This window comes from Plutella xylostella, chromosome 5, assembly GCF_932276165.1.
Source record: "Plutella xylostella chromosome 5, ilPluXylo3.1, whole genome shotgun sequence".
Lineage (NCBI taxonomy): Eukaryota > Metazoa > Arthropoda > Insecta > Lepidoptera > Plutellidae > Plutella > Plutella xylostella.
The window spans coordinates 8483865-8509653 of NC_063985.1; the positions used below are offsets into that span (position 1 = coordinate 8483865).

Consider the following 25789-nt stretch of genomic DNA (forward strand, 5'->3'; position numbering starts at 1 on the left):
TATCAGTTGTCAGTTGATGGTAGGATATTTTCCCAGGTTTAAATTTTCAGTTGAGGAGCTGCCTGCTGGAGGGGGTGAAGAGTGGTCTGTATGGAAAACTCTAAACCGCCTCCGGGCTGGCGTTGCCCGGACGAAGGACAATTTAAGGCGATGGGATATGCTCCCAGCCAATGCCAGCACTCTATGCAGTTGCGGAAGCCTCCAGACAACGTCACACCTTATAGAGTGTCCTAATGCCCCAAAATGCAGTCAAGGAGACCTGATGAAGGCCAATGATCTCGCAATAAGAGTAGCAAAACACTGGAGGAAGTTAGCTTAGTGCATTTTACACGATAGAAGAAGATTTTCAGTAGTTAATTTTAGAAGTCTAAGGTATCTCTATTAGGTATTACTGAGGTAGGTACCTGAAGTAGTTAGGTTCTTTTTATTTGCTTGGAGAAGCAACATTTTCATAGGTTTCTCGTTTACGATTTCCTTTCGACAACAAAGCGATATTTTACGAGATGACCTTTTATCTGTTCTGTTTGCGGCTTCCAGTGAGCTAAATATAAAATATATCGTCAAGACCATTCTCTGATAGATAATAATAATTGTTCATAAATAATATATCTCAAAGCCGCTACGAAACAGAAATGGCTCTGACCCGTATCTACTGAGGCGCCAACATAATGCCAAATGATTACATTTGGACAATTAATTGTATTTACTGATAATTATAATTTATTCCCACTTGGTATTATCTCTGTGAGAGAACAAATACTACATCAAGTTAGCTTACTCGACTGCGTTGCATAGATAAAGCTGCTTGTGCCGTGCGGACCATTCATTCTTTCGCGCCTAAAACAAAATTTACACTTTTAATTTAGATCTTCAGTGATACTGCGCGTGGTTTTACAGTGTTTTTAACTTCATTGGCCAACTTTTTAAAGCTAAATATCAAAACATAAACTGTAGTGTAGATATGATAGATAAACTAAGCAAACAGTCGGTCCACGAATATCTGCTGAAGCGAGAAGACCTGTGTGTCAAGAAGGAGAAGAGGGCTCGCTACGTGATGGCCACCAGGAACGGCAGGGCGGTGCTTCAACAGGTATGTAATCTACATATGTCATTATCTACCATTATTTGTTCGTTCAATGTGCATTGTGCACTGCTGGACAAGAAATTACTCTAGGCATATATGATATTAATGCATATTCTTATACAAAAATAATACTACCCACTTTTGTGGAGCGCCACAGACTGCACTTTCCTCGGCTTTCGTAATGCTGCCACTTGAGAAATAGAGGGCGCCCTAAGCTACGTTTGTTTTACTATTCGTGGTCTCCGATCTAGGCACGGCTGGCACTCACGCAGCTTCAGAATGGCATTGGTTAGTAGGTATTTTGTCATTCAAACATAGAGGAATGACCCAGTTGAATATGACGATGCGCCATAGACCCAAAGTGTTCCCCTTGTTGATACTGCCATACCCATATCCACTGTAGGTTTGGCTGGCTGGTCTTCTTCATTAAAACCAAAGTTTCACAGTGAGACAGTATTTTACACAACACAAGAGTTTACCAACCCATAAATTGATTTTAGGTAGATACTTACTCAAAGAGATGAGGAGATCGAAATCTGAGTTTTTTCGCGGAAATTCCGGATAATAGTTATAACATTTTGTTTTGTAATCGGTCAAGAGTTTTTGGATTTATCGTTACAAAGACAAACAAGTACTTTTTTATAGGCCGACCCCTACAGCCATTTTCCCTCTTAAGGGCCCGTACAGGGTGACGTGCCGCGCCAATTCTGGGTTTTCAATGCTCTTCACACAGCACACGCAGTGACACGCACACATGTAAGTTTGCACAGTGGGTCGATAAACTTTTACTCGCCAACTTTATTGACAATTATGTTCAAGTACATTTTGGGTGATTTTAGGGTAAGTAAGTATAATTCTTACTTACACTGGTAGGCACCAGGAAAGAGTAGAAATTAATAGGGGTGCCACTTTACTCTATACTCGGAACCCGATTAGCTTTCTCAAACAAATGTGGTATTTACTTGTAGAAAGGTAACTACAAGTATTAAAGTGTAGATAATAAGTTTCGGGCATCCTCCAGCCAACTGAACCCCGACGACAAAGCAAAGTAAATACATAGTGTCGCAAAAGGGCTATACTAAGCCAAAAGGGGATGACTCAAGGAGTCATTCTGGACAACTTTTGTTCTACGAGATTTGCAAATTCGCGAAAAAAAATATTCGTTTTAAATATTGTTAGAAGCGTATTGATGGCGCGATGGTTATAGGCTATGTGACGTTCCATTAAAATGTACATAGCGCCCTCTAGAGGACATAACGTGATGATCGAAAAAATAATAATTCAACTTTGCCGTGTAAGGTATCAAATGAAAGGGCTTGATTTTCACATTACAAAAATATGCATATTGAAGGTATTTAAATAACAACACCAAAATTATTGAAATAAAAAATGATCATGTACTACTGACGTAAAATTTCATAAAATAAAAACAACTAAAAATTTACAAATAAAAAAATACAATTATAAACAAACGAAAAACCCGACTGTACGCTAAAAACATGAAAACAAGTCCCAATGTTAATGGAAAGTATCGCAGGCGGGGAACAACTTGACCGCCACTCAAGGCCGTTTTCTAAGTAACATTCAGCTAAATGGTGAACCCTCTGCTGGTCCCCGCCTACGATACTTTCCATTAACATTGGGACTTGTCAAGAAAACTCAACAGGGGTTTCCATACTAAAGTGAACAGGACTGAAAACCATCACACTTTTTACCTTTAAATTGCGCTAATTTTGTTAGTTTTTCTGTTGAATTTTGTCCACCTTTTCTGATTGTTTTGGCCATATCTTGGTGATACCTAAATCGATTTGATATTGAAATATCTCATTTGAAAGCTTATAAGTTGACAATGTTTTTAAGCTGAAGTGCACAAAAAATTGTTGTATGAAATTCTTTTTTAATTTAACTTATTTCTTTTTAGGTTTTGAATATTTTAAAAAAATGTTTATCTATTTTGAGGTATTGTGTCTAATTTAAGTCAAATAATGCACATTTGATTATTTTAATTGTTGTTCTGTATAAGTATGTGTTTCTTTTCTTTAAATCTGTATTTTTTTTGTTGTTGCTGTCTATGTGTCGAATAAATGTATCTTTATCTTCAAATCACGCCATCTATCGTTTGTTTTTTTTGTGGCTACTGTCTATAGAAGAAATTCCGTCATTGACAATTTTACGTTACGAATTTATTTTTATTTATTTTATTTTTATTTTTACATTTTCGTGGAGAACCAACAGCATTTTGTTAATAAATAATTATTACTTATAAACATATAACAACTTGATGCCATTAACAGAATGAACTTAGTAAACCCAGTAAACCTAACACATCCAGAGGAAAAATAAAATCTCTTTCTCTCTCTCTGAAAAACATACTTAATAGCCTAAACTCGATGCCTTTAGCTATTAACATCTTTGAAATAAAATTGAGCCACCACCGTGTTACTGCCCTCATCAGATCCTCACGAGACCATACCTCAACCAGCACCAAGAGACTGTATTTTTGATCCCTAACCTAATGTTCGTGCGAATTGTCATCACTTAGATCCATTCGCTATATTCCTGCTCCTCATCATACCTTTACGAGACTGTAATGTCACGAGAATATTGCACACTATCTAATTTAATTTAATGTATTGAATATACTGGAAGAATTATGCTTCCTCAATTTCAAATCAAATTATGTTGGTGTCATAAAAGTTGAAAAAGTGCAATGACAACCAATGTGCAGTGATTTTGTATCTGTACACGATAAGATCGCGAGCTGTCAGTGCTGCCTAAACCGACGTGACCCTTCTTTGGAGGCCAGCGGCCAACTGAGTCAAACGTCACTTGTGTTTATGATTTTATAACACAGAAAGCCGCCATAGATATTTGTATGAAGCTATTTGAGGGAAAAAAATTGCTCAAGTTTGGGATTAATTTACACAAAATAAGTGTGTGTTTATTAAAAAACAAGGTATTTAGCGCCTAGTCCAAGCCTTTAACTTTATAATATGATAAAAATCATATGAAAATTCTTAATAATTACGACAAAGTTGTTACAATACGGGAGTGTGATTTTCTGGTTTTTCGTCATATTCTGAATTTTATTTACAGTTATCCATAATCATTTACTTGAATTCGAAACATTCAGCACCTAGCTAGACTCTTCGGCTACCTGTGTGATTTTTTTCAAGGTTGTAGAGCATCGTTTACTACATAATTCTATGACAATGCCAACCCTCGATTCCCCCTTGCAGACCCTTAATATTACTTTATAGTAGGATTTACGTATCAATATGTCAGCTAGGTGCCGTATAGGATAGGTGTTTAGGTATGTCTCGACGCAATAACCGTCCTTTGCGGTGGTGTCCGCTCAGGCGCATGCACATTTGTGTCATTTAATATACGATTAGTTACCTGGGTACTCCATTTTCTGCGTTGCCTGAGGTTACAGTTAGTACAAAAATACATAAACGTATGAGTCTTTACATTAGGCAAAAAGGGCATAGCCTCAGCTTGTACAGATTGATAAAAAATACGTGTCATGTCACACTGCTAGGCAAAGCTCACTCCCTGGGTCTTAATTCTGTGCCTGTCATAGGTTGGCTTCTTCATTCCAGTTCTTACATAACAAGTCTAGTCCAGGTCATCCTTCTATCTCCTTCTGGGTCTCCTCTGCGCCGGTGGATGTTACTGGCCATTGGATCCTATTTTGAGCTCACCTCTGTGGCTGATGTGACGTGATGTTCCCATTAAGGCACGGGTCTCCTTCCTATGAAGGAAGGGTTATAGTGAATCGGAACACAAATTAATAAAATTCTATCTAGGTAATTTAGTATATTTAAGTTGTTTTTTTTTAAAGCGATATCGTACCTGCCTGTTGTACATTCATTGGCTATTGAAATGCGTAGGTATAGTTACTATATCTACCTACTACAACTACACACCTACCTAATGCGTTTATCAAAACTGAAGATATGAAGAGATAAAGGAAGTTCAGTTTACATTACCGATCGATTAGCTTCAAAATTATTCATATAATTTTATAAATTCAGTTCTAGACAGGTTACTAGACCGTGATGATTGTGCCTACGTGACTTGTGAAGTGAACATATCGATTTAATTCAGTTTTTAATACTTTGTGTTTATAACTCTGAGTTTGAAATAGGGTGTGTTTGTGAAAATGTATGCAGAAGAAGCTATAGAGGCAGATCCCAGTGCACTGTATGCAGAGGTAGGTTTCAGTTCTGGTATACTATACCTAACACTGCAGATGCAAAGACCAGAGTCCTAACGCTGTAAACACTGACTCTGATATGATAACTGCTGATCTGCAAAAGTATTAACATAAAAACAACAATAATGAATAAATATATTTAACTATGCTTATTTATTTTTTATAGGTAGCAGGCTCGTAGTAAGTATAGGGACTTATACCTACACGTATGTATGTAAGTCACTCCTTGTATAGTCAGTCACATAGATATCTATCCCCTATACAAAACATTTTGATATCGGGGAGGGTTCAGATATCCGCGTGGTATACTGTACAATTTCAAACAAAAAAACCTTTAACCGTATTAATAAAGTTGTAAAATGGTTCATTGTTCTGCATCTCTTGTATCAATTTCAACAATAAAACACATAACCTGTCGGTACTACTCATAGTTATTGATGCCATGCACCGAATTTTAAACAGAATTACAATAATAAATTATGTATTTAACCCAATCTAACCCCCTTATTCATAGAGAAGTTACAGAACGTTTTAACTAATAAACTGTTTTGTCCCTCTCCGACAAAGTACAATTTGTTCTTTGACAGAGAGGGACAAAACAGTTTATTAGTTAAAACGTATTGTAACTTTTCTATGAATAAGGGGGTAAGGTTATACTCTACTACGCTGTAGTAAATATGTAGGTACATATATATACGATAAGTGGTTCTATGTTATATGTAAGTATCTATATGTGCTTGATAGTACAACAGATATTACGTTCATTTAACCTCCGTCCACTGACAAATGTACGATGATTGAGACTTCCTGCGGGCTCGTACACTTACGTGCTTGTTTACTATTTTACGAACGATCAATGGGAGCCATTGTAAAATGTAAAATAGCCAATTTTAAATTTAGTGCTTTCAAAACGAAGAATTATTTATTACAAAGTAGGATTTAAAAACGATATTCTTAAGAAGGTACAGTCAGTTTCATATTACACTTATACACTGTTGTATATTGTCAATCGCACTTATCTCATATTCATTCATTCAAACACTGATGATTTGTTAATTTTATAAGGTACAAAAGTGTAGGTACTTATAGCTACTTATGAAGCTGACTATAACTGAGATCTACGACGTACGTGGGTAACGTAGGTACCGTAACGTGGATCCCTTGACTGGATCCAAAACTTATAAATAGTAAAAAATTATAATATTGTAATATCGTGAAATGAATCCTTGGGTTACGTAAGTTTCCTGCTTAGCTGCTTAGTTATGTAACTTGCCATGGACATTATATGGATAACATTGATGAAGGCCACCTATACATTTATTATGTATGATAATAATAATAATAAATATGTGGGGACATCTCACACACGGCCATCTATAGGTACTTAAGTATATTAAATATAAAACTTTATGCGCAATGGTATCGTTCATTATTTAATTAACTAAGCTTAGCTAGGCTTCATAGTCACCCTAATGCTCATATTTCTTGGATTGTTCACATTTATTGAGGCTTTATCAAAAACAGATAAATTTCCTAAGTAGGTACACTCACGGGCAATGAAAAGGTTCCACTGAGAAAAACACAAAATTACTCCTAAACGGAAAAAGCTAGCTTTATGACGCCTTCTGCAACATTGAAGTACATTTAATAAAGCATCAGGATATTACCAACAAAATACGGTAATATTTTCTATAAATTTTAAATTAAATGTTTGAAAAAATTGGGGTCGTTTGGTGTCGGCATTTTGTGAGTGGAACTATTTCATTGCCCGTGAGTGTAGTTTCTTCTTATAAAAAGGGTATCACGGTCACGGTTCATGCACAGATTATTTAATTCAGTTTAACATTAAGCAATTAAGCAAGCATTATAATGTAGGTAGTTAGGTACCTACACAAGGATACTAATTATTTTTTTAGCTGAGTCAGTGATCGATTTTTAAATTATATTCTTGTAATTATCATCGAAGTTACTAGATATTTATGCAGAAAAAATAATTAATTAACCTCTTGCTCTGTTGAAAATTAGAAGATATGATATTAGAATTCCAGCCTGTATATTCGATATGTACGTAAATACATATGTACCTGTAGGTGTATACATACATATACAGGGGTCTAAATAATAATCCCATAATAAGCTGTTCTTTCATGGTTGACCAGTCAAATACATTGACATATTTTTATTAGTGTACGAAGATTAACTCACCTACCTTTTACTAGAATAAGGCAAATTCAAGCGATTTGACCAACCAGCGTCCAAGTGGTCCAAGATTAGAAAGGAAGTTTAGACTTTGGGGATATGCACTCTAAGGTTCCATTGGAGATAGCCGTAGGCTGGCACTTACACGCCCCTCCATAGATAATATAATAGAATATAATATTTTAATAGAGCAGATTTTTCTCATGGCAGCAATGGATTTAAGTTGGACTTTTCTTTAGTTAAAGTTTCTTCGTGCAACCCTGCATTAGTTCTCCAAACTAGCGTTACCGTACACACGCTATAATCTCTCTTGCATTACTAGTATTTTAAAAAACGCTTGTTTTCTATACTCGTGGCTTTCCTTCCACAGTGGAAGGCGACGTCATAATCATTACCCGCTTAGTCACCCCTGGGCGGTACCTCACGAACCGTGCTGGATAAGCAGAAACTGCATTTGTATGGAATCGCTAGTAACAACTGAAGGTGGAAGCCCTACAAAGACCGTTGTACGTTTGATATCGATTGTACTGAGCGTGGGTATATGATGTTTGTTTTGTATGGGTTGCGTAAGTGCAGTGGATGCACTAAGTAGCTAGAGTATGTGCCTAGGTTACCTAGGTACTGCTGGTTATGTTGCGCATTTGTAGAACGATACGAGGAGCTGACCTGCCTTTAGTTTTATTTGTTTATCAATATGTAAAATGGTAAAATGGTAACGGATAGTTTTACTAATAAGCTTGAGAACTCAAATAGAAACATTGCATCCTAGATACATATTTATAAAAAAAAAAAACGTTCTTAATTCTCACACTACACTATTAGGTGGATGGTATTTTCCATCGCTAATATATTTGTTTATCAGAATCGTAAAGAGCTTTCACGTGTCTACGAAGGAGCTCGAACGTAGCGACTAAACCGGTCTCTCGAATAACTTTAATTTAATCACTCTTAAAAAACAGAGGCTATAGATACGCGGATTTAAATGTCGTTTTGGATCGACGCTCCAATGCGCATGAGCTTTTAAATGTTTAAAGTTTGCCGATTGAATGTAGAGCTTTTTGGATTCGATTTCTTTGGTTTTGATCTTGCACAATAACTTCACTTTCACTTGCACATAATATGCGAGCAGTAATTAATATTAAATTTATCGAAGCTTTTTTGTTAAGTGGAACAATAGAGATTGTTTAATCTATCGGATATAATAATGTAACGTATACTTGTGCACGTTCTACGTTCTACAAGTGTCCATATCCGATTACATATCATTGACTTGACAGGAGATTGCCTCATACGGTCTTCGGCTTTGGATGCGGCATTTTCGAAAACTTTGCGCAGGTTGTGGTTGTACCTCCATAACAGAGCTTTAGTTAATGTGTCGTCGCTGTTTACTAAACTTGTGTGCATGGCAAAGTCGGTGCGTCGGCAAACATACTCTACATACACTTATCACATCATGTTTTGGGTGAGTTAAGAGCAACTGTTTTATCTTTAACCAAATAACCGTTCATTTTATCTGTAACAAAGTAAACATACACTCAAGAATATCCCAATGTTTTAGCATTATAAAACACATTGCCACACATAATTTACAGTAAATGAGTGGGTAGTATTTCTGCGGTGGTGGGTGGTGCTGACCCGCTCCTCGAGGGAAACCTCACCGGGCCGCACGGATGGATGCGGTCCAGATTAGTAGTTGGCTGGTAATTCGCTGAGCCTTGTCGAAAGTGTGTACCCGAGATTTGCGTGTTGAGCTGAGCAAGGTCGGCGGCGAGGCGCGGGCGGCGCGCGCGTGTAGCGGCAGTCCGCGCGGCGCGCTCGCCTCACCACCACGATGCGGGACGCGTCCCCCCCGGCCCCGCCGCCCCGCAGCCCCGCGCCCTCCCGCCTGCGCCGCACGCTGCACACGCTCCGCTCGCCGTTCCGCTCCGGCTCGCCCTTCCACATAGCGTCGATCAAGCGCTCCGGCTCGACTAAGTCTTCCGCCTCAGACGGCGACTCCGCGCGCGACGAGAACACCATGCGTAAGAAAAACAAAAAACAACGCGCTGAGCCCGACGCGAGCGGCGCCGCCACCGCCGCCGCCGCCGCCGCGGGCAGCGTGCCGCGCAGCGCCGACCACTCCCCGCGCGAGGGGAAGAAGAAGGAGGGCTTCGTGCGCCGCCTGGGCAGCATGACGCGCCGCAAGGACAGCCCGTCGTCCACGCCGCCGCCCGAGCCGGGCCCCAGCCGCGCCGCCGCGCCCGCGCCCGAGACCACGCCGTCCCCCGAGCCCGCGCCGGCCCCAGCCCCGGCCCCCACCCCCGCCCCCGACCCGGCCCCGGCCCCGGCCCCGGAGCCCACTCCGCCCGCCAACATAGAAATCCCGAAGCCGCTGGGCCCGCTGAAGGGCCCCGAGTCCCCGACCAGCCCCATCGCCGTGGAGCACCCGGTGGCCACGCGCCCCTTCACCAAGGCGGCGTGGAAGCGCAAGAGCTCCGAGGTCGAGATGGAGAAGCCGGTGGAGGAGCCGAGCCCCGAGAATGCACTGCGCCGGCGCATCGCGTTCGTGACGCAAGCGTCGGCGTGCTTCTCGGAGGACCACGACGACGGGGAGGGGGAGGGCTCGCCGCCGGGCGCGGGCGGCGAGGTGGGCTCGCTGCAGGAGGCCGTGGCGCTGGCGCGGGTGCGGCTGGCGGCTCACTCGCCCTCGTCGCAGCAGTCGCAGCAGTCGGCGCCGGGAGACACGGACGACACGGAGGAGGAGGGGTTCGCGGACGCGATGCCGCCCGCGCCCTACGGCGCGCTCATGGAGGCGGAGGGCGCGGCCGCGGCGCCGAGCGAGGTAAGCGCAGTGACCGCGCGCGCGCCGCCCGATGCGCGCGCCTGTGTGAGTCATGACCTTCGAGGAGGCGGCGGACGAGTGCTACCTGAGCGTGTGCGAGTGCTGCGGCTTCAGCAGCGAGACGGCCGTGCTGTTCCCAGTACGTTTCATTTCACGCTAGTTTTCAGCGGCGCGGCGAGACATGCCTCGAGTGAGTACCGCGGCTTCATTCGCTGCTCGTGTGTGCTTGCTTCGCATCGACATCTACTTTAATTCAGTTGTTCAATATATTTATGAACATGTAAATCTGATATATTAACCTTTATTGCCACTTAAGGCCTAACGAATATTAGAGACAAGTGCACGCTATTGTTTAGTTTATAATCTAACCCCCTTATTCATAGAAAAGTTACAAGACGTTTTAACTAATAAACTGTTTTGTCCCTTTCCGACAAAGAACAATTTGTTCTTTGACAGAGAGGGACAAAACAGTTTATTAGTTAAAACGTCTTGTAACTTCTCTATGAATAAGGGGGTTACTCTCTACGCGAGACGGTAGGATACGGCTTAGTATAGGTAGACTAGACTATACGTATACATGCTTTCGTAAAAGTGAAAAACACGTTGCCAGTTGCGATACAAGATGGTCTGAAAATTACCGTAGGTACCTAGGTTGTGTTTTCGGTCTCTAACTTCATAAAATAAACTCCGCCCATTAGACAAAAAAATACCCAACTGCTGAAGTGCATGATCAAATAAAGGAATGACATTGTGAGATGCACATTGCACATTTTCCGCAGCTAATTGGCTAGTGAAAGTCGTGTTCTACCTCTAGTAGTCGTGCTGCAGTTGAATAGTAAAATTTCATAATTATAGCTATTCTTGTGTCATGAATTTCATAAATGCAACGAAACCCTATTTAAATAATACTTACCTAGGAATGTCATGCACGAATAAACTAGTTTTTAATAAATATCTACCTAGTTTGATGTCTATATGTTAGGTAATAATATGAGGACAGCCGACAAAATTTAAATGGTTCCGGTTTAGTTACACCACCAGTTCGTAATTAGCATAAAACATAATAGGAATAACATTCAATAAAAATAAAATAAAAACTTTCCGCGGGCTTAATATGGTTGGAAATAGTTAATGATTAAATCAATTAAAATATTTTTTTTATTATCAACCTAACATTTAGCCGGATCCAATAAGATTCAAAGATTTGAGGTCCAACTGCAATTATGAAGGTATGATGTATGATGCGGTGTCTGATGATGATGATATACCATACCACAATAATTAAAATTTTCTGTATTTATAAAGTGATGACCGGATTGCAAAACCTTACAGTTGAGTGGCGGTATAATTTAAAATCCGTGTTTCGTATTAGTTGCCTCATTTAAGTTGCAAAATAAATGCTCCTTCGAGGCCCCTGTATTTATTTTTAGATATAGGTATTTTTAAATAACTTCATTTATTTTTAAAAATAATTTTGGCATCATCGCTTCTATGTAAATTTATTATTACATTTTGTGAAATTCACGCGTAAATAAATTAATCAGGAACAATCTCAATACCTATAACTAATACGATTACATGCTAGGGTATTTCATAAAAATTGTGTTTTAAATCTGAATTCTACTATTAACATTGGCTTGCACACTATAACCAACATCTATCTACTACCGGTTATTGTTCTCGCGACTAATCTATCCTTTATGATCCCATCAATTGATCGTCATTGCCATTCATTACGTATCAACTTCAAGACCCTATATATACTTGTAATATCCCTATTGTATTGGCCGTCCGCAATGCATACTCCATCTTCGCATTACAATTTCTAAAATACTTGTACATACTTACTCGATTAAAAAGATAGTCAGATAATTCACAGAAACAGAAAATTTTGGAAAAACAAGATAATCAAAAGGATCCAATCCTTATTTTTATAATAATATGTTTCCATTAAACGCAAAAGCTCTACAATTTTTTTCGCTCAGGATATCACCAAAAATATCAATGTCCTATTAATCTCGTAAGTGAAACCGTTAAGTGACAATATTGCCAGGCGGTATTCCGTGCCGATGAATAGTCGAAGGCAGTGTCCGCTGGTGCGTAGCAGGGGGGTCACTCTACCTCACGAAAAACTCATTTTCAAACCACAGCTGCGCTAACCACGAGTCTATCTCGTAGTATTAAAAGTACCGTTTGCATGACAACTTTCGTTCGTTTTCCTGAAGCTAAAGTAACCCTCCAGTAACCAGACACCTCGGGTAGGCTTACCGCGACCGAGCGGCTCCAGAGGTTGTGCAATAGCAACCGCTGTCGGCATGATTTGGTACCAGCTAGTCGCCTGCTCCACGGTGTCGACTCTAATAAGCCCGGCTAAGTTCTGCTATGCTGTGGTTTTGCGCTATTTGTAGGGCGTCTCGATAATGCCAAGTCCTTTACAATTAGCGTTTCTAACGAGGATAATTTTCTGTAAAATTTTCCGTGGTGTCGGTAAAAGGTGTTTATCTCCGATTGTTCTTTCTTCATGAATAGATAATATCAGGAATTTCCACCTGTCTCATTTTTTAGCACCTGTAACTTGCCAGAGCTTAGTGTGTAGAGCTTTTGCGCTCAATGGAAACATAATTATTATTATAAAAATAAGGATTGGTTCCTTTTGATTATCTTGTTTTTCCTAAATTTTCCGTTTCTGTGGATTATCTGACTATCTTGTTAATCTGGTTTTTCGCATTATATTTGCATACATATTTAGGCATGTATTAGTGTATATATATATTAACTATACATTACACGTAGAACATTCGATGCTCATCTACCGTATGTAGAGATTCTGTTCTTAGTAACAGTATGAGTAGCTCTTTAGTATTATCGTGACTAGTCTCGTTGTCCTCTGTAGAGATAAGTTGTGTGTTGACTTCATGTTTTAATTTACTTAATGCCGTATCTGATAAAGGATAAGGAATTTCAATAAATATACTTAATATGTAGTATTTTTTCGTCATCTTGATAATTATAAAATGAATCATTCATTCATTATTTGTATATTAATCATATAATTTAACTTAGCCTTTTTAAGATAAGGTCCAACCTCTAGGTTAGTTTAATGCATATAATAATCGAGATTAAGTATATTACCAAATTAGTTCGTTCAGCAAACAACTGATTTTATTAAATACCCAATATGATATTGGCATTTTCTATAGCTAAGTATTTAATTGCCGAGTAGCTGCCTATAGGGTGAATGACAATACTACTTGAGCGTTATCAAAATGTCCGATAAAGATGTATTTGCTTGTTTGTAGATTATTCCATTCCGAGTCTTCCACCGAGACGGGTTGTTGTCCATTTATAAATAAAATATAAACTTTCCAGACTTGTTTAAATAAAACAGTGTGTGTTTTTTAGCCACTAAAGAATACTACAGTTTTGGTTTTTCTGTTGTTATTTAATTATTCGATCGAACATTATGTTTCATTGAGTGCTTTGCTAATGAGATGTGGATCATTTCGGTCGAGAATTTTCTGAATTGTGCACGTGTTTGCGATCTAGTGCGGACTATCTGTTGTTGACGAATAATATCGACTGTTTGAAATCTGCTTTTGGGATCAAAGAAGCGATGGCGCCGAAACCCAGACCTAATACGACCAATGGAGTAAGTTGAGTTTTTTTCGTTGGAATTCAGAACTAGTCGGTACATTTTGTAATAATAATTTTATCAATTGACAAGTTTCTTGCATTGACCTTTTAAGTTTATCAGGTAAACAACTTCCTAGGTTTTTTGTTTCTGTATTTTTGTTGCGTGTGTATAACTACCTAAATATTAGCAGAGTAGGAAGGTACCTATTTGAGATATATTTTTGAATCTTAAATGCGTAATGGCTATGCGAAAATAATTTAAATAAGAATATTATTTATTAGGTATATATTATAGTTAGTTTAAGTATCCACCTATGTTTACAAAGCATTCACTTTGAATGAATATTGATATGTGCATGGAATAGTTTCACTATCGTCGTGGATGTCAACTAAGTCATGATTTAGCTGCTGATATGATAAACATTTCATGTCTGTACACTGATATTTATTATATCCAGCCACTTTATTTACATTGCAATTTAGTAAAACTCAAAGGGCACATGATAAAATAATATTTAATTATAAAGACACAGTCGCCATTATGGCACATAATACTTTACTTTTAATGTAGGGCCGACGCGCCTTTAGTGTACGTATATAATCTGAGTCTGGTCATTAGGACTTAAAAAATACCTAACCTGTGTTGCTTCTTATTAAAGGTAGGTACCTATAGTATACTATTAAATAAGGAAGAATTAACATAACAATACTACTGTTACTTTTAACAATACTTAATGAATAAGTAAAAACATCTCCACAAATAATTAGTATTTCAGCCCCCTCTACACTTTCTGAATGAACCAGCTTCTCTTTGAAGAGGTACGAGTACACGTATTTTATAGAAGTGTACTTTTCGAAACACCCAATATTTGCTGTCATTTAACCAAGTGTCTGCCCCGGCCGGGCATCGAAGTGAGGTCCTTCTGCATTACCAACCCACTAAACGCTGAGCCTGTTGCCTTTCGAATCTTAAAATACCCTAATGACGTCATCCAACTACCATTTACCCGCCTCGAGAAGCCCAATTACCTACAACATACATTATCAGGAGCCCAATTAACAACACGCACGTCTCTTCCAGAGCCAAGCGGCGCCCAGCGGCGAGCGTCGGGAGCACCTGTACAAGATCCTGGTCATCGGCGAGCTGGGCACCGGCAAGACCTCCATCATCAAGCGATATGTGCACCAGTTCTTCAGCCAACACTACCGTGCCACTATAGGAGTGGACTTCGCGCTTAAAGTGCTCAATTGGGATGCTAACACGATTATACGGCTGCAGCTATGGGATATTGCTGGTGAGTTGTGCAATTGTGTATGCTGATGCAATAGTTTAGTGCATGTTGTAATCCTTTGAGCTATTAAATGGCTGACGTCCAGCAGTGGTGGGGACTGCGGGTTGATGATGGTAAAATATATACTGTCTGTTTAAAGATTAGGTACTTACTGAAACTCTCATACAAAAACTGCATTCTAATCAGTCAATCCGTTTTCCGAATACGATAACAGACAGACACACAGTGAAACAGATGCGAAGATACATTCGCCAAAATTATGAACGCTGTGTTGTTTTTGGAAGTTTAAATTATGAAACCGGATTTTGCAACATCTTGTACTAGTTGAAAGTAGTGGTGCAAAGTATTCAACCTTGAGAATTAAAACTATTTTCATTGTTTTTTATAATTCAAGTTCATCAAAAAAAAAAAAAAAGAATTAAAATATGTTTTGACATTTTGATTGAATCATAAACTGTGGGTTTTTCAAGGTTATTATTATAGAAAAGCATTGCATTATTAATAATTAATTGCTGTTTGCATCATAAAATGGAGGAAGATGGTGTAGTTTTTACGGGAATAATGACGATATGTCTTTTTATTTTTGGATTGCTGTTCCTGTCTGTTCCAATATTTGCTTCTTAGACCAGTGATCCTTTTAAGGTACCTACTTCTTACATGCTTCATTAGGTATTTATCCTTAGGAGCTGAACAAGCTTTTACTCATATCTAGACACCGACCCATCAAAACACCAATACATTTCGGCGCCTATTACCATCCTAATAGGACTTTATTATTTGCCCTATAAAAACTTATGACTATCTATGTTTTATCTACATGCAGAACTAAACAATTATACCTGAGTATATACAGGGCTGTAAGGTTTTCTCACTTTAAAATGCACATCCGATGAAAGGTCAAGTACTTTAATATTTTTTTCACGAATTATCAAAAGTTGTTTAGCATAACAAGTTGTGTTTTGTGTTATACTTAAGTAAGAGGCAGAGAGACCTGACCCCCTCAGAAGCATTGTTACTATGAGAGGGGGGTCAGGTTTCTCTGCACCTGACCGTACTATCTTTCGATTGTGCACTTTAACTTGAGACACTCTGTAAGTCAAGTAATATATTATTATGTATATGTCAATGCCGTAAGTATATTTCTTTCCCTCCTTCCACTAACCCCCCCTCTCCCCTCAGGCCAGGAGCGGTTCGGCAACATGACCCGCGTGTACTACAAGGAGGCGGTGGGCGCGTTCATCGTATTCGACGTCTCCCGCCAGGCCACCTTCGACGCCGTGGTCAAGTGGAAGAACGACCTGGATGGGAAGGTGCAGCTGCCCGACGGCTCGCCTATTCCGTGCATATTGTTGGCTAATAAGGTTTGTGGAGCTGTTGAAATTATAGAGAGCGCTTAATTTTATAGAGATAAAAATGCTTAGGGAGTTTCTTCCTTACGACAAAGCTCTAGCTAGTCTATAACTATTAGTTTTGTACACTGCTTAATAGATATAGTATATAACTCAAAGAAATGTTTGAAAATAAAATAAAAAATTATACGCTTGTGAATTAAATAAATACATATTATGCAGAAGCTAAGCGATAACCGTTGTGAGGTCAAGATACGTAGAAGCAGGAATGCATGAGAGTTGTTCCCAGGCCTTTCTGGGTCCGGTGTTACAATGGGAACGTCTCTGTGTAATATAAATAAATAAAGTCGTGTGTGAGATGTCCCCACATATTTATTTTTATTTTTTATAAAAAGTTTAATAAATTAATTGATAACGTAAAACAAATACCGGAATTAAGATGTTCTAGATTTGTACACACGGCAACTCCAAATGGTTGGCAGGGCACACAAACGTAGTGTATGTGTACACACTAACGTGGTCTATGTGTGCAATAAAGCAGAAATCGGTAAATACACCAGTAACAAACCACACACACACACACACACACAACAGCACAAACGAGTTTGCGCGTAGGCAAACGCCCTTACACCAGCTGTGACATAAAAATATCAACCGGTCGAGTAAGTCAAACAGACAGACTTGAAGCAAAATTTCACAACTTGTAGCTATACTCTTCGTAGCTCATTGGTAGTATGTTAGACTTATGAAACATAGGTCGTGAGTTCGAGTCCACTAATGGGTATTTTTATTTTACTTTATTTAAATTTAGCGTTAATTTAAACGCTGTTGAGTATAAAATAAATTTATTTGAAATTGACAAATGACTACAAGCTGCATAGCTGTCGACTATTTCTCTTCGCTAAAAATATATATGATTCGTTCTTCATTTGAGAAGTAAAACCATTCTACCCTCATACAATATGAATAAACGAAATTAGTTTTTACTTTTAGTGACAATTCACCTCTTCGTCTGCATAGTGATTCACTTTGTGATTTGTGAATTTATAATTAATTTATCTTCGCAGTCACTATGGAAAGTCATTTAACCATGTTCAAAAAGGCGGAGATAATTGTATTATATGAACAAAATATTACAATAAGTGAAATCGCAAGACGTTTAATGATATCGGTAAGTCACATAGAACTGCAAATATAATTTTATTTGACTGTTAGAATATTTGTATTTGTATAAGCTAAGTATTTGTTTTTTTTGTTTGCAGAGGAGAACTGTTCAATTATGGGTTCACCGATACGCAGATTCGGGACATGTAGACAGTAGTCGTCTATACGGATGCATCACCACGCCATCGAGAAATCGTAGCTGCACATAGCGCTGATCCGTTCTGCAGCACCCGTTCTACGGCCACAACACATAATCTATCCCTAAGAACCGTACGGGTTCACTTGCGTGCTGCTGGGTTGCGGTGTCGGAGGCCGACGAAGAAAATTGCTCTAACCGATCAGCATCGTCGAAACAGAGTGCGTTTTGCGACTGACTATTTTAAACTTTGATTGGTGCAACAATGTGGTGATATTTAGTGATGAAAAGACCTTTAAATCAGACAAGGATGGACGTAAGATATTTTGGCGAAAAAGTGGTGAAAATTATAGTTATTGGGGTTAGCTCAGTAATTTTTATTTTTCCATTTGTATAAGACTTTAGTTATTTGGTTAAATACTTATTATTATTTACAATTATGGGTAAGCCAATGTGTTAATGATGTTATTGTTACTGAGGTTGGAATAAGTTATCTTATTTCTAGCTAATTAACATGTTGATTCATATAACTAATGACTTGCCTATTTACTTTAGTAAAACAGCCAGTCCATCCTTTTCTGATGTTTATTATGATTTAAAACTGCTAATTGAAAATTTTCCTTATTCATATAAACTACAACTATGTTTTAAAACGAAAAATAACATAAACGTAACATCCTTAATGTTTATGTTACGGCAAGAATAAATTTGGTTATTTTAACACTTAATAACTTGTTTCATTTACTTTCTGTGTTGCTTTTATTCGTATATGCTACAATACTATTATTAACCAACTTAAAAAATAAATTTAATCTATAAAAAAAACAAAAAAGGAATATTGTGAGTTCAGTGGGATTTGAACCACCATACCGATTATTGTAAGTCTTGTATCATACCGACAACTGAGCCATTCAATCTATTACACTGCCTTGCAAAATTTTGCTTCATATCATAAAAACAATGAATCATTGTCACTGGCACAACTACATGCTTACAATATCCATGTGTGGGTTGTAGTGGAGGTTAATATAACATATAGCTAAAAAACATAGCAAGTGATTTGCTCGCAACGAATAGCATTCGCTTTATGAACGCGCAAATGCTGCTATAATTATAACGCGACGCGCCCTCGCGATCTTAGCTCGCAAAATTGGACAGCGTCTGCCCGCGGCCGTTGCCACGACGCTACTGCTAGAAATAGCGGAGCGGCTCCGCTATTTCTCGCAGCCGCGAGACGTGGCGCGCGATAACCGCGCAGGCGATATTCACTTGCTTTGTAGCGTCTCGCTCTCTCAACGGTGCAACGTCGCGCGACTCGCGTGTGAGAGAGCGAGACGCTGCGAAGCTGCAAGCTTCACTACGCAATAGCGCTCCGCTATCTGCTGAAATTAGCTCCGCAGTCGCGATTTGGCAACGGCCACGGGTGGCCGCTATGCTAATTGTGCCTCGCGCAACGTTACGAATTACGATCGCGTTGTTTGTTTTGTTGCATTTGCGTGCTGTAAATAAATATTTGTTAATATACATAATAATAAATAGTTTAAATAGTAACGTATTAAAATAGGTATAGTGTTTATTTAGGTTTAGTGTAAAATTGAAAATAAATAGTGTTTGTGTAAGTGTAAATAGGTACTTTCTAACGGACAATTTGGTTCTGAGGACAATTTCGTATTTTAAATGTTTTGTGATTGTGTGTGATTGAACTTTGACTGGACAATTTATCTATCTTTACTTTGTTTTGTGTAAATAGTTATTGCAATTAAAGAACGTTTGACAATAATTCATAAAAATGAAGAGAAACAGTGATGTGCCATTATGGAAACAGTGATGTGCCATTATAGACAGTCCTAAGCCTGTAAAGTATGAAGGAAAGTTCATTGGTTTTTTCATCAATTTTTTTTTTCATCAATTTTTTTTTGCTCTTCAATATCGTTATAACGTAGCGGATTAAATAACCTGCTATAAATGTGTAACATAGCGTCTGTAGCGTGTTATCAAAATGTAGCCGTTTTTCCCACCACTAGTGGGTTGCCCAGAACTAAATAATTACGTCGACGTCGCCGACACACACATACACTACCTACGTTAGTGTGCCCTGCCAACCATTTAACGTTGCCGTGTGTACACAAACGTAAAAAAAACGAACTACACTGTTATTAGTAATCTTACGGAATTCTGACAGTTATCAATTTTAGACAAGTCAGAGATCACAAACCTTTTTGGGCTGGGCACTTTTTCAATACGAGTCTGGACATCTGAGACTATAATATATTTTTTTTAGTCCCTGTATCCATTTTATTAAGTGCGGCGCTCCAAATTAAAAGGGGATTAACCTACGGTGAGAAATAATTACCGTACCTACCTAAATATATTACAAACAGTGAAAAATACAATTAAAGATAATCTCAATTATCTGATATAATTATCGCTGTCGTAGAAAATATATCTAAAAACAACTAGTAATTATTTTTGAAACGGTAGCCGCGCCGATGTCAGGGCGATGTTGCGTTCGTATTTGAATAGAGGTAAAAAAAAGAGATGTCGCTCTATAAAATTGTATTGTGTGCACTGACTGGCTTGCGTGTCGTCACAGCAAACTGTGAGTCTAAAATGTGCGGTGGTGGTACCAAATTAGCGATACAGGTGAAATTGTGTCAGCGACTCATCGCTGGGAGTAAGACAGCAGAACACGTTTACCCCATCGGTCATCGGTTCTTCGACAGATGTGACCAGCCCATTGCCACTTAAGCTTACTAACTCGGTGAGCTATGTCGGTGACTTTAGTTCTCTGTCAGATTACTTCGTTCCGGATGCGATCTTTCAAGCATAGCTCCAAGCATAGCTCTTTCCATAGCTCGCTGAGTGACCTTCAGTTTGTGAACCAGTCCCACAGTAAGTGTCCACGTTTTAGCCCCATAGGTCATAACCGGTAGGACACACTGATCAAAGACTTTCGTCTTGAGACTTTGTGGTATGGGCGACGAGAAGACTTGACGAAGTTTGCCAAATGCTGCCCAGCCCAATTGTATTCTTCTATTGACCTCTGATTGGAAGTTGTTTCTACCCAGCTGCAGAGTCTGTCCAATCCAGTGGCGTGCTTTGGGAGGGAATACGTCCAGCAGTGAACTGCTATAGGTATGACGATGGATGGATGATGATGGATTTGTTTATTAAAATCTCTACCTAATCATCACTATTATCATCATCATCATCAGTATCTTCATCACAGATGTTTTCCTTCTCCGTGAGAGCGATGGTATACATTGTATTTAAATTCAAAGAACTCATTGTTACCTACTTGTCAGCGCCGAGATTCGAACCCGCATCTCTTGCTTGAGAAGCGGGCGCTTACCCGACTGAGCCAGTTGGACTCGCGCATTGAGTGTTCCGTACAAGTATACTTAATTACCTGAGGTAGTTTTCCTTTTAATTTCATCATAATTATGTACATCTATACGAAATATCAGCTTGATATCTTTACCCGTTTCCGAGAAAAACGGTGGTGACAACAAAGTGTGATCTTATAAGGGTTCCTTTTTTTCCTTTTGAGGTACGGAACCCTCAAAAAGAATAGTGACAATCGGATCAATCGTTTCGGAGATATGCGTGGACAAACATACATACCAACAAGCATATAAACGTACATAGGTACATAAACATTTATAAAATTTTGAATATTTGTTTATTAGCCCTAATACTCGTATATTGTCATATGTCAATATGGTGCAGTTCCAATAATCTTACATACATACCGAACATATTATATGTACTTACCGAATAGACAATCTTTTTTTGAAATTGATTAAAAAGGTTTATTATCCCTGAATTTAGTAGGAAGTGATGCCATGCTAAAGAATAAAATAAAGCAATTAAAATTAATTCGATACATGGGTCGTGAGTCGTGATCCTACTTCATATTATAAATGCGAAAGTTTGTAAGTGTATATGTGTATGTATGTATGTATGTATGTGTGTATGTTTGTTATTTCTTCACGTCAAAACGGCTGAACCGATTTTAATGAAATTTGGAATGAAGTTAGCTGACACCCTGGATTAACACATATGTTACTTTTTATCGCGGAATTCCCACGGGAAAACTTATTAAGGCGAAGCGAAGCTCGCGGGAACAGCTATTATATTGAAATATTTGTTATTTTTGTATTAGTTTACTTGAGCAAGTAAATATTTAGATTTATCTTTTTGTATAAAAATATTAAGAAAAAATTATTGCCCAGAAATGGATCGCAATTTTTCATTTTTTCGGTAAAGAACTTTTTTAGTAGCATCACTTATAAAATGTCAGAATTCTTTCCAATTAAAAATCAGAGAGTAGGTAAATATTACTCTTATAGGTTTTGAAAGGTTCGCAAAAAAAATAGGGTGTCATTTAAACGATCGCCAATTAAATCCGTTTTGAATTTGCTAAATAATAGGTTTGAAGGCAAAATAGTAGATTTGCCAGCAAATTTTTGCCCCCAAACAATTTTAAATCAATTCAACAATTAATCACTTAAAATTGCCGGGATTTATGATCAAGTGGCAAGTTAACATTTATGTATATATTTTAATAGGTATGTCCACATAACTCGATGTTATGTTTAATATTTAAATGAAACAAAAAATTAAGTTTAAATCATCAATATTCTTAATTAAAAACAACATAAACAACCTTCTTCCAATTATAACTTAAACCTTAATCTTCTTCTAATCAAAAGCAATCTTATTGTAATTAAAACTTAAACTTCCTCTTTTCATCATCATCATCATCAGCCAGTAATCATCCACTGGTGGAGATAGATCCGCTCCCAAGGAGTGCCACAACATTCGGTCCTCTGCCTTCCTCATCCAACCACTATCGGCTATCCGCCTAAGATCGTCAGTCCAGCGGGCAGGAGGGCGTCCCACGCTCCGTTTGCCTGTTCGTGGTCTCGACTCGAGAACTCGTCTACCCCAACGGTTATCGGTTCTTCGGCAGATATGACCAGCCCACTGCCTCTTCAGCTTGCATATTTTGACAGCTAAGTATGTCGGTAACCTTGGTCCTCTGACGGATAATCTCATTTCTGATACGATCCATCAGAGAAACTCCAAGCATAGCTCTCTCCATAGCACCGTCTCCGCTAATTTGTAAACTCATGTATTAAATTGCCAACGAATTATAATGTTTTAATAACTGGACCAATCATAATGTAACTACTGCAATGCTGATAAAATATGAATTAAAAAGAAATCGCAACATGCGACCTAGAGTCAATATATTTGCTGGCAAATCTACTATTCTGCGGGCGCAGTTATTATTTGAGGAGCAAAAATAATATTCTGCATACAAAGTTTTTATTTATGTAATGAACTCAAATTTTTTGGCAATCCATCTATTATTTTAGATTTTTGTATTGATATTATTTGCTGATTCATACCAGAGGACACTTTTTATTTATTTGAGGACAAAAATATATTGTTGCGGTTGATCTATTAATTTGCTGATACAAGTTGATGACAAAAATAAACTTTGCTGGCAAGAAATATAGTTCCCAAAAAAATATAGGAATCTTTGAAAAGTTTCACTCTTTTAAATCCTCTTCCTCAAATCAAATCAAATTTGCAGTATGTATATGTATAAAATAATATAGATATTCCTGAATCGTATGTGTATTCATATACCTGGTATGAATTACTAAATAGTCTGATGTGGAAATAGGGGCACCTTCAAACTAATCCGAAGAGATCTATTTCTCCCTAGCAGTTCCTTGATATATCTTGACCCTTGACCCGTAAATATTGAGCGGAAGTTCCAAATATAAGTCAACACAATAGGATCAATTGACAAATGATGGCCATGAAGATGATCTATGTGTGACTTTATTTTATTAGTTGCATGTCATACGCGATAACAACTCAACTCAACTCAACTCAAATCAACTGTAAATAATATTTTATATGCTACGGCGTAGCGAAATTACAGATTTGCAAAGGCAAAAATAACATTCTAAATCTTTTTAAATTTATATAACTGTTGCTACATTTCAATTATTATGTTGTATTCACATTATTATAACCAATAAACACGCTAAATACCCATTAAACTTCAACATAACTAAGCAACCAAAAGTGCGCAAAAAAGTGGCTACGAAATAACTTTCGAAGAAAGGCCAATTAAAAGCGCTTGTCTTCACATTCTATTTCCAAAACTTCTTAAATTATTGCTTCGAAAACTTTTTTTTAAACGAACCGTTTGTTCCAGTGTGACCAACAAAAAGAAGGCATAGTCAACCAGCCAGCCAAGATGGACGAGTATTGCAAAGAAAAGGGATTCGCGGGGTGGTTTGAGACTTCGGCCAAAGAGAATATCAACATCGAAGAAGCTGCACGTTCATTAGTTAATAAGGTAAGAGTTTTTTTAATGGCCTTTGTTTATTTTTTTTACAAGCATAATAAAATTACTTGTACAATATTTTTCAGTAATGTTACTTGTATGTTGAGTCATAGGTATATTCTTAATTTTATTATGATAGGCTCAAAGTATATCCTAATTATTATCTTTAATTATCAATTCAAAACGCACTTAATATATCTAATGAAATTATTATTATTAATGACTCAACGAATTCTTATCAATTAAGGCTTAAGGTAAAGCTAATTACTAAAAAACTGTCGCTCCCTAATAGGCCCACATTCTTTCGTGGGCGCGATGAGTCGAATGTTTTTTTTTGTTTACAACTTAAAAGATCGACAGGGTTTGTTTCATTTTTGAGAAGATAGGCTTATGTTTTGAGAAGAATTGGGCTGTAATTGCGCAGGATGGAGGATTAAAGGCTTATTAGGGAATATACGTCTTGTATTACAGGTATTTCATTAGTTTAATATTTTTGGCTAGATTATTAAATAATATGCATCTTTTTTCAGATCCTTCTCAACGATAAACTCCTTCAAAGTAATGATGGCAAGGATGGAGAGAAATTCTCATTGGACCACAAGATAGCCAATGGCGAGAACAGCAGAGCCAACGGCAGCAAGTCCTGCGCGTGCTGACCAATCACAGTTCGCCATTACACGATGGCCCAATAAGAATTTGACGATCCTCATAGTGATTTCCCTCCAAAAAGGTTTTGTTTTTAATTCAAATGAGGTCTGCGTGCAGATGCATTCTATCGTGCCTTTTTATGGACCAATTTTATCTGATTCTGAATTTAAAATGTATGCATACTCTCTATTTTGTAACAATGATTCAGTATCTTGTTTAGGAGAATGAATTGGTATTATTTGAGTGGTTAATTCTGTCTACTTTTTCTTTAACATGTAGGTAAGGTAAATGCCATATAATGCCATTTACGGCGAGTCATAATTATACTCTAATTATTTGAATAATAGGTAATAAAATATGTAAAAAATATTCTAGTACGTACTATTAAGTATTACTTACTTGCTAAGTAATTGTAACGAGTGTACTATGTGAATGTGGAATTGTTTATTTTGTTAATAAAATAAATCTAATATTATTATGACTTAATATTTACTTTCATTGCTGTAACCCCTAAAAGTAGATACCCACAAAAAATCTACTACGAATATATACCTACAACTTTTAAAAAACTTTTCAGTTTGTAATAAGTACTGATTAATATTTATTTAGATTGAAAACTGTCTGATATTTAAAAATGTCACAGCCAAATGACAAAGCCATGAGAGCTACGAAATATCTGCAATATTTTTATCCTGATCCTACGGGTAATTTGAAATAGACGCGATATTTAATTTCACCGCAACATAAATAACATTAATAAAGACAGTTTAGCACAGAAGCCGGTTCGTCGAAAGTGACAGAATGTAAGTAGCTGGCAACAATCTACTGGGTGATCTGATACTGATCGAACGAGTCATTCAAGAGCATAATT

The 25789-nt window shown here is 37.8% G+C and overlaps 1 protein-coding gene across 6 annotated transcripts; it reads left to right on the plus strand.

Annotated features, from left to right (window-relative positions):
- Positions 1–946: 946 nt before the first annotated feature.
- On the plus strand, positions 947–25404 carry LOC105385480 (ras-related protein Rab-32). Of its 6 annotated transcripts, none has more exons than XM_011555866.3 (5): positions 947–1090; positions 15038–15251; positions 16428–16609; positions 24139–24282; positions 24801–25404. In XM_011555866.3, the coding sequence occupies exons 1-5, from the start codon at positions 962–964 to the stop codon at positions 24924–24926; spliced, it is 795 nt and encodes a 264-aa protein (XP_011554168.1). In that variant the 5' UTR covers positions 947–961; the 3' UTR covers positions 24927–25404. The 6 variants fall into 6 exon arrangements, with proteins under 6 accessions (XP_011554168.1, XP_011554169.1, XP_037968744.2 ...); XM_011555867.3 differs by lacking the exon at positions 947–1090 and adding an exon at positions 5144–5300; XM_038112816.2 differs by lacking the exon at positions 947–1090 and adding an exon at positions 9273–10323.
- Positions 25405–25789: the final 385 nt, after the last annotated feature.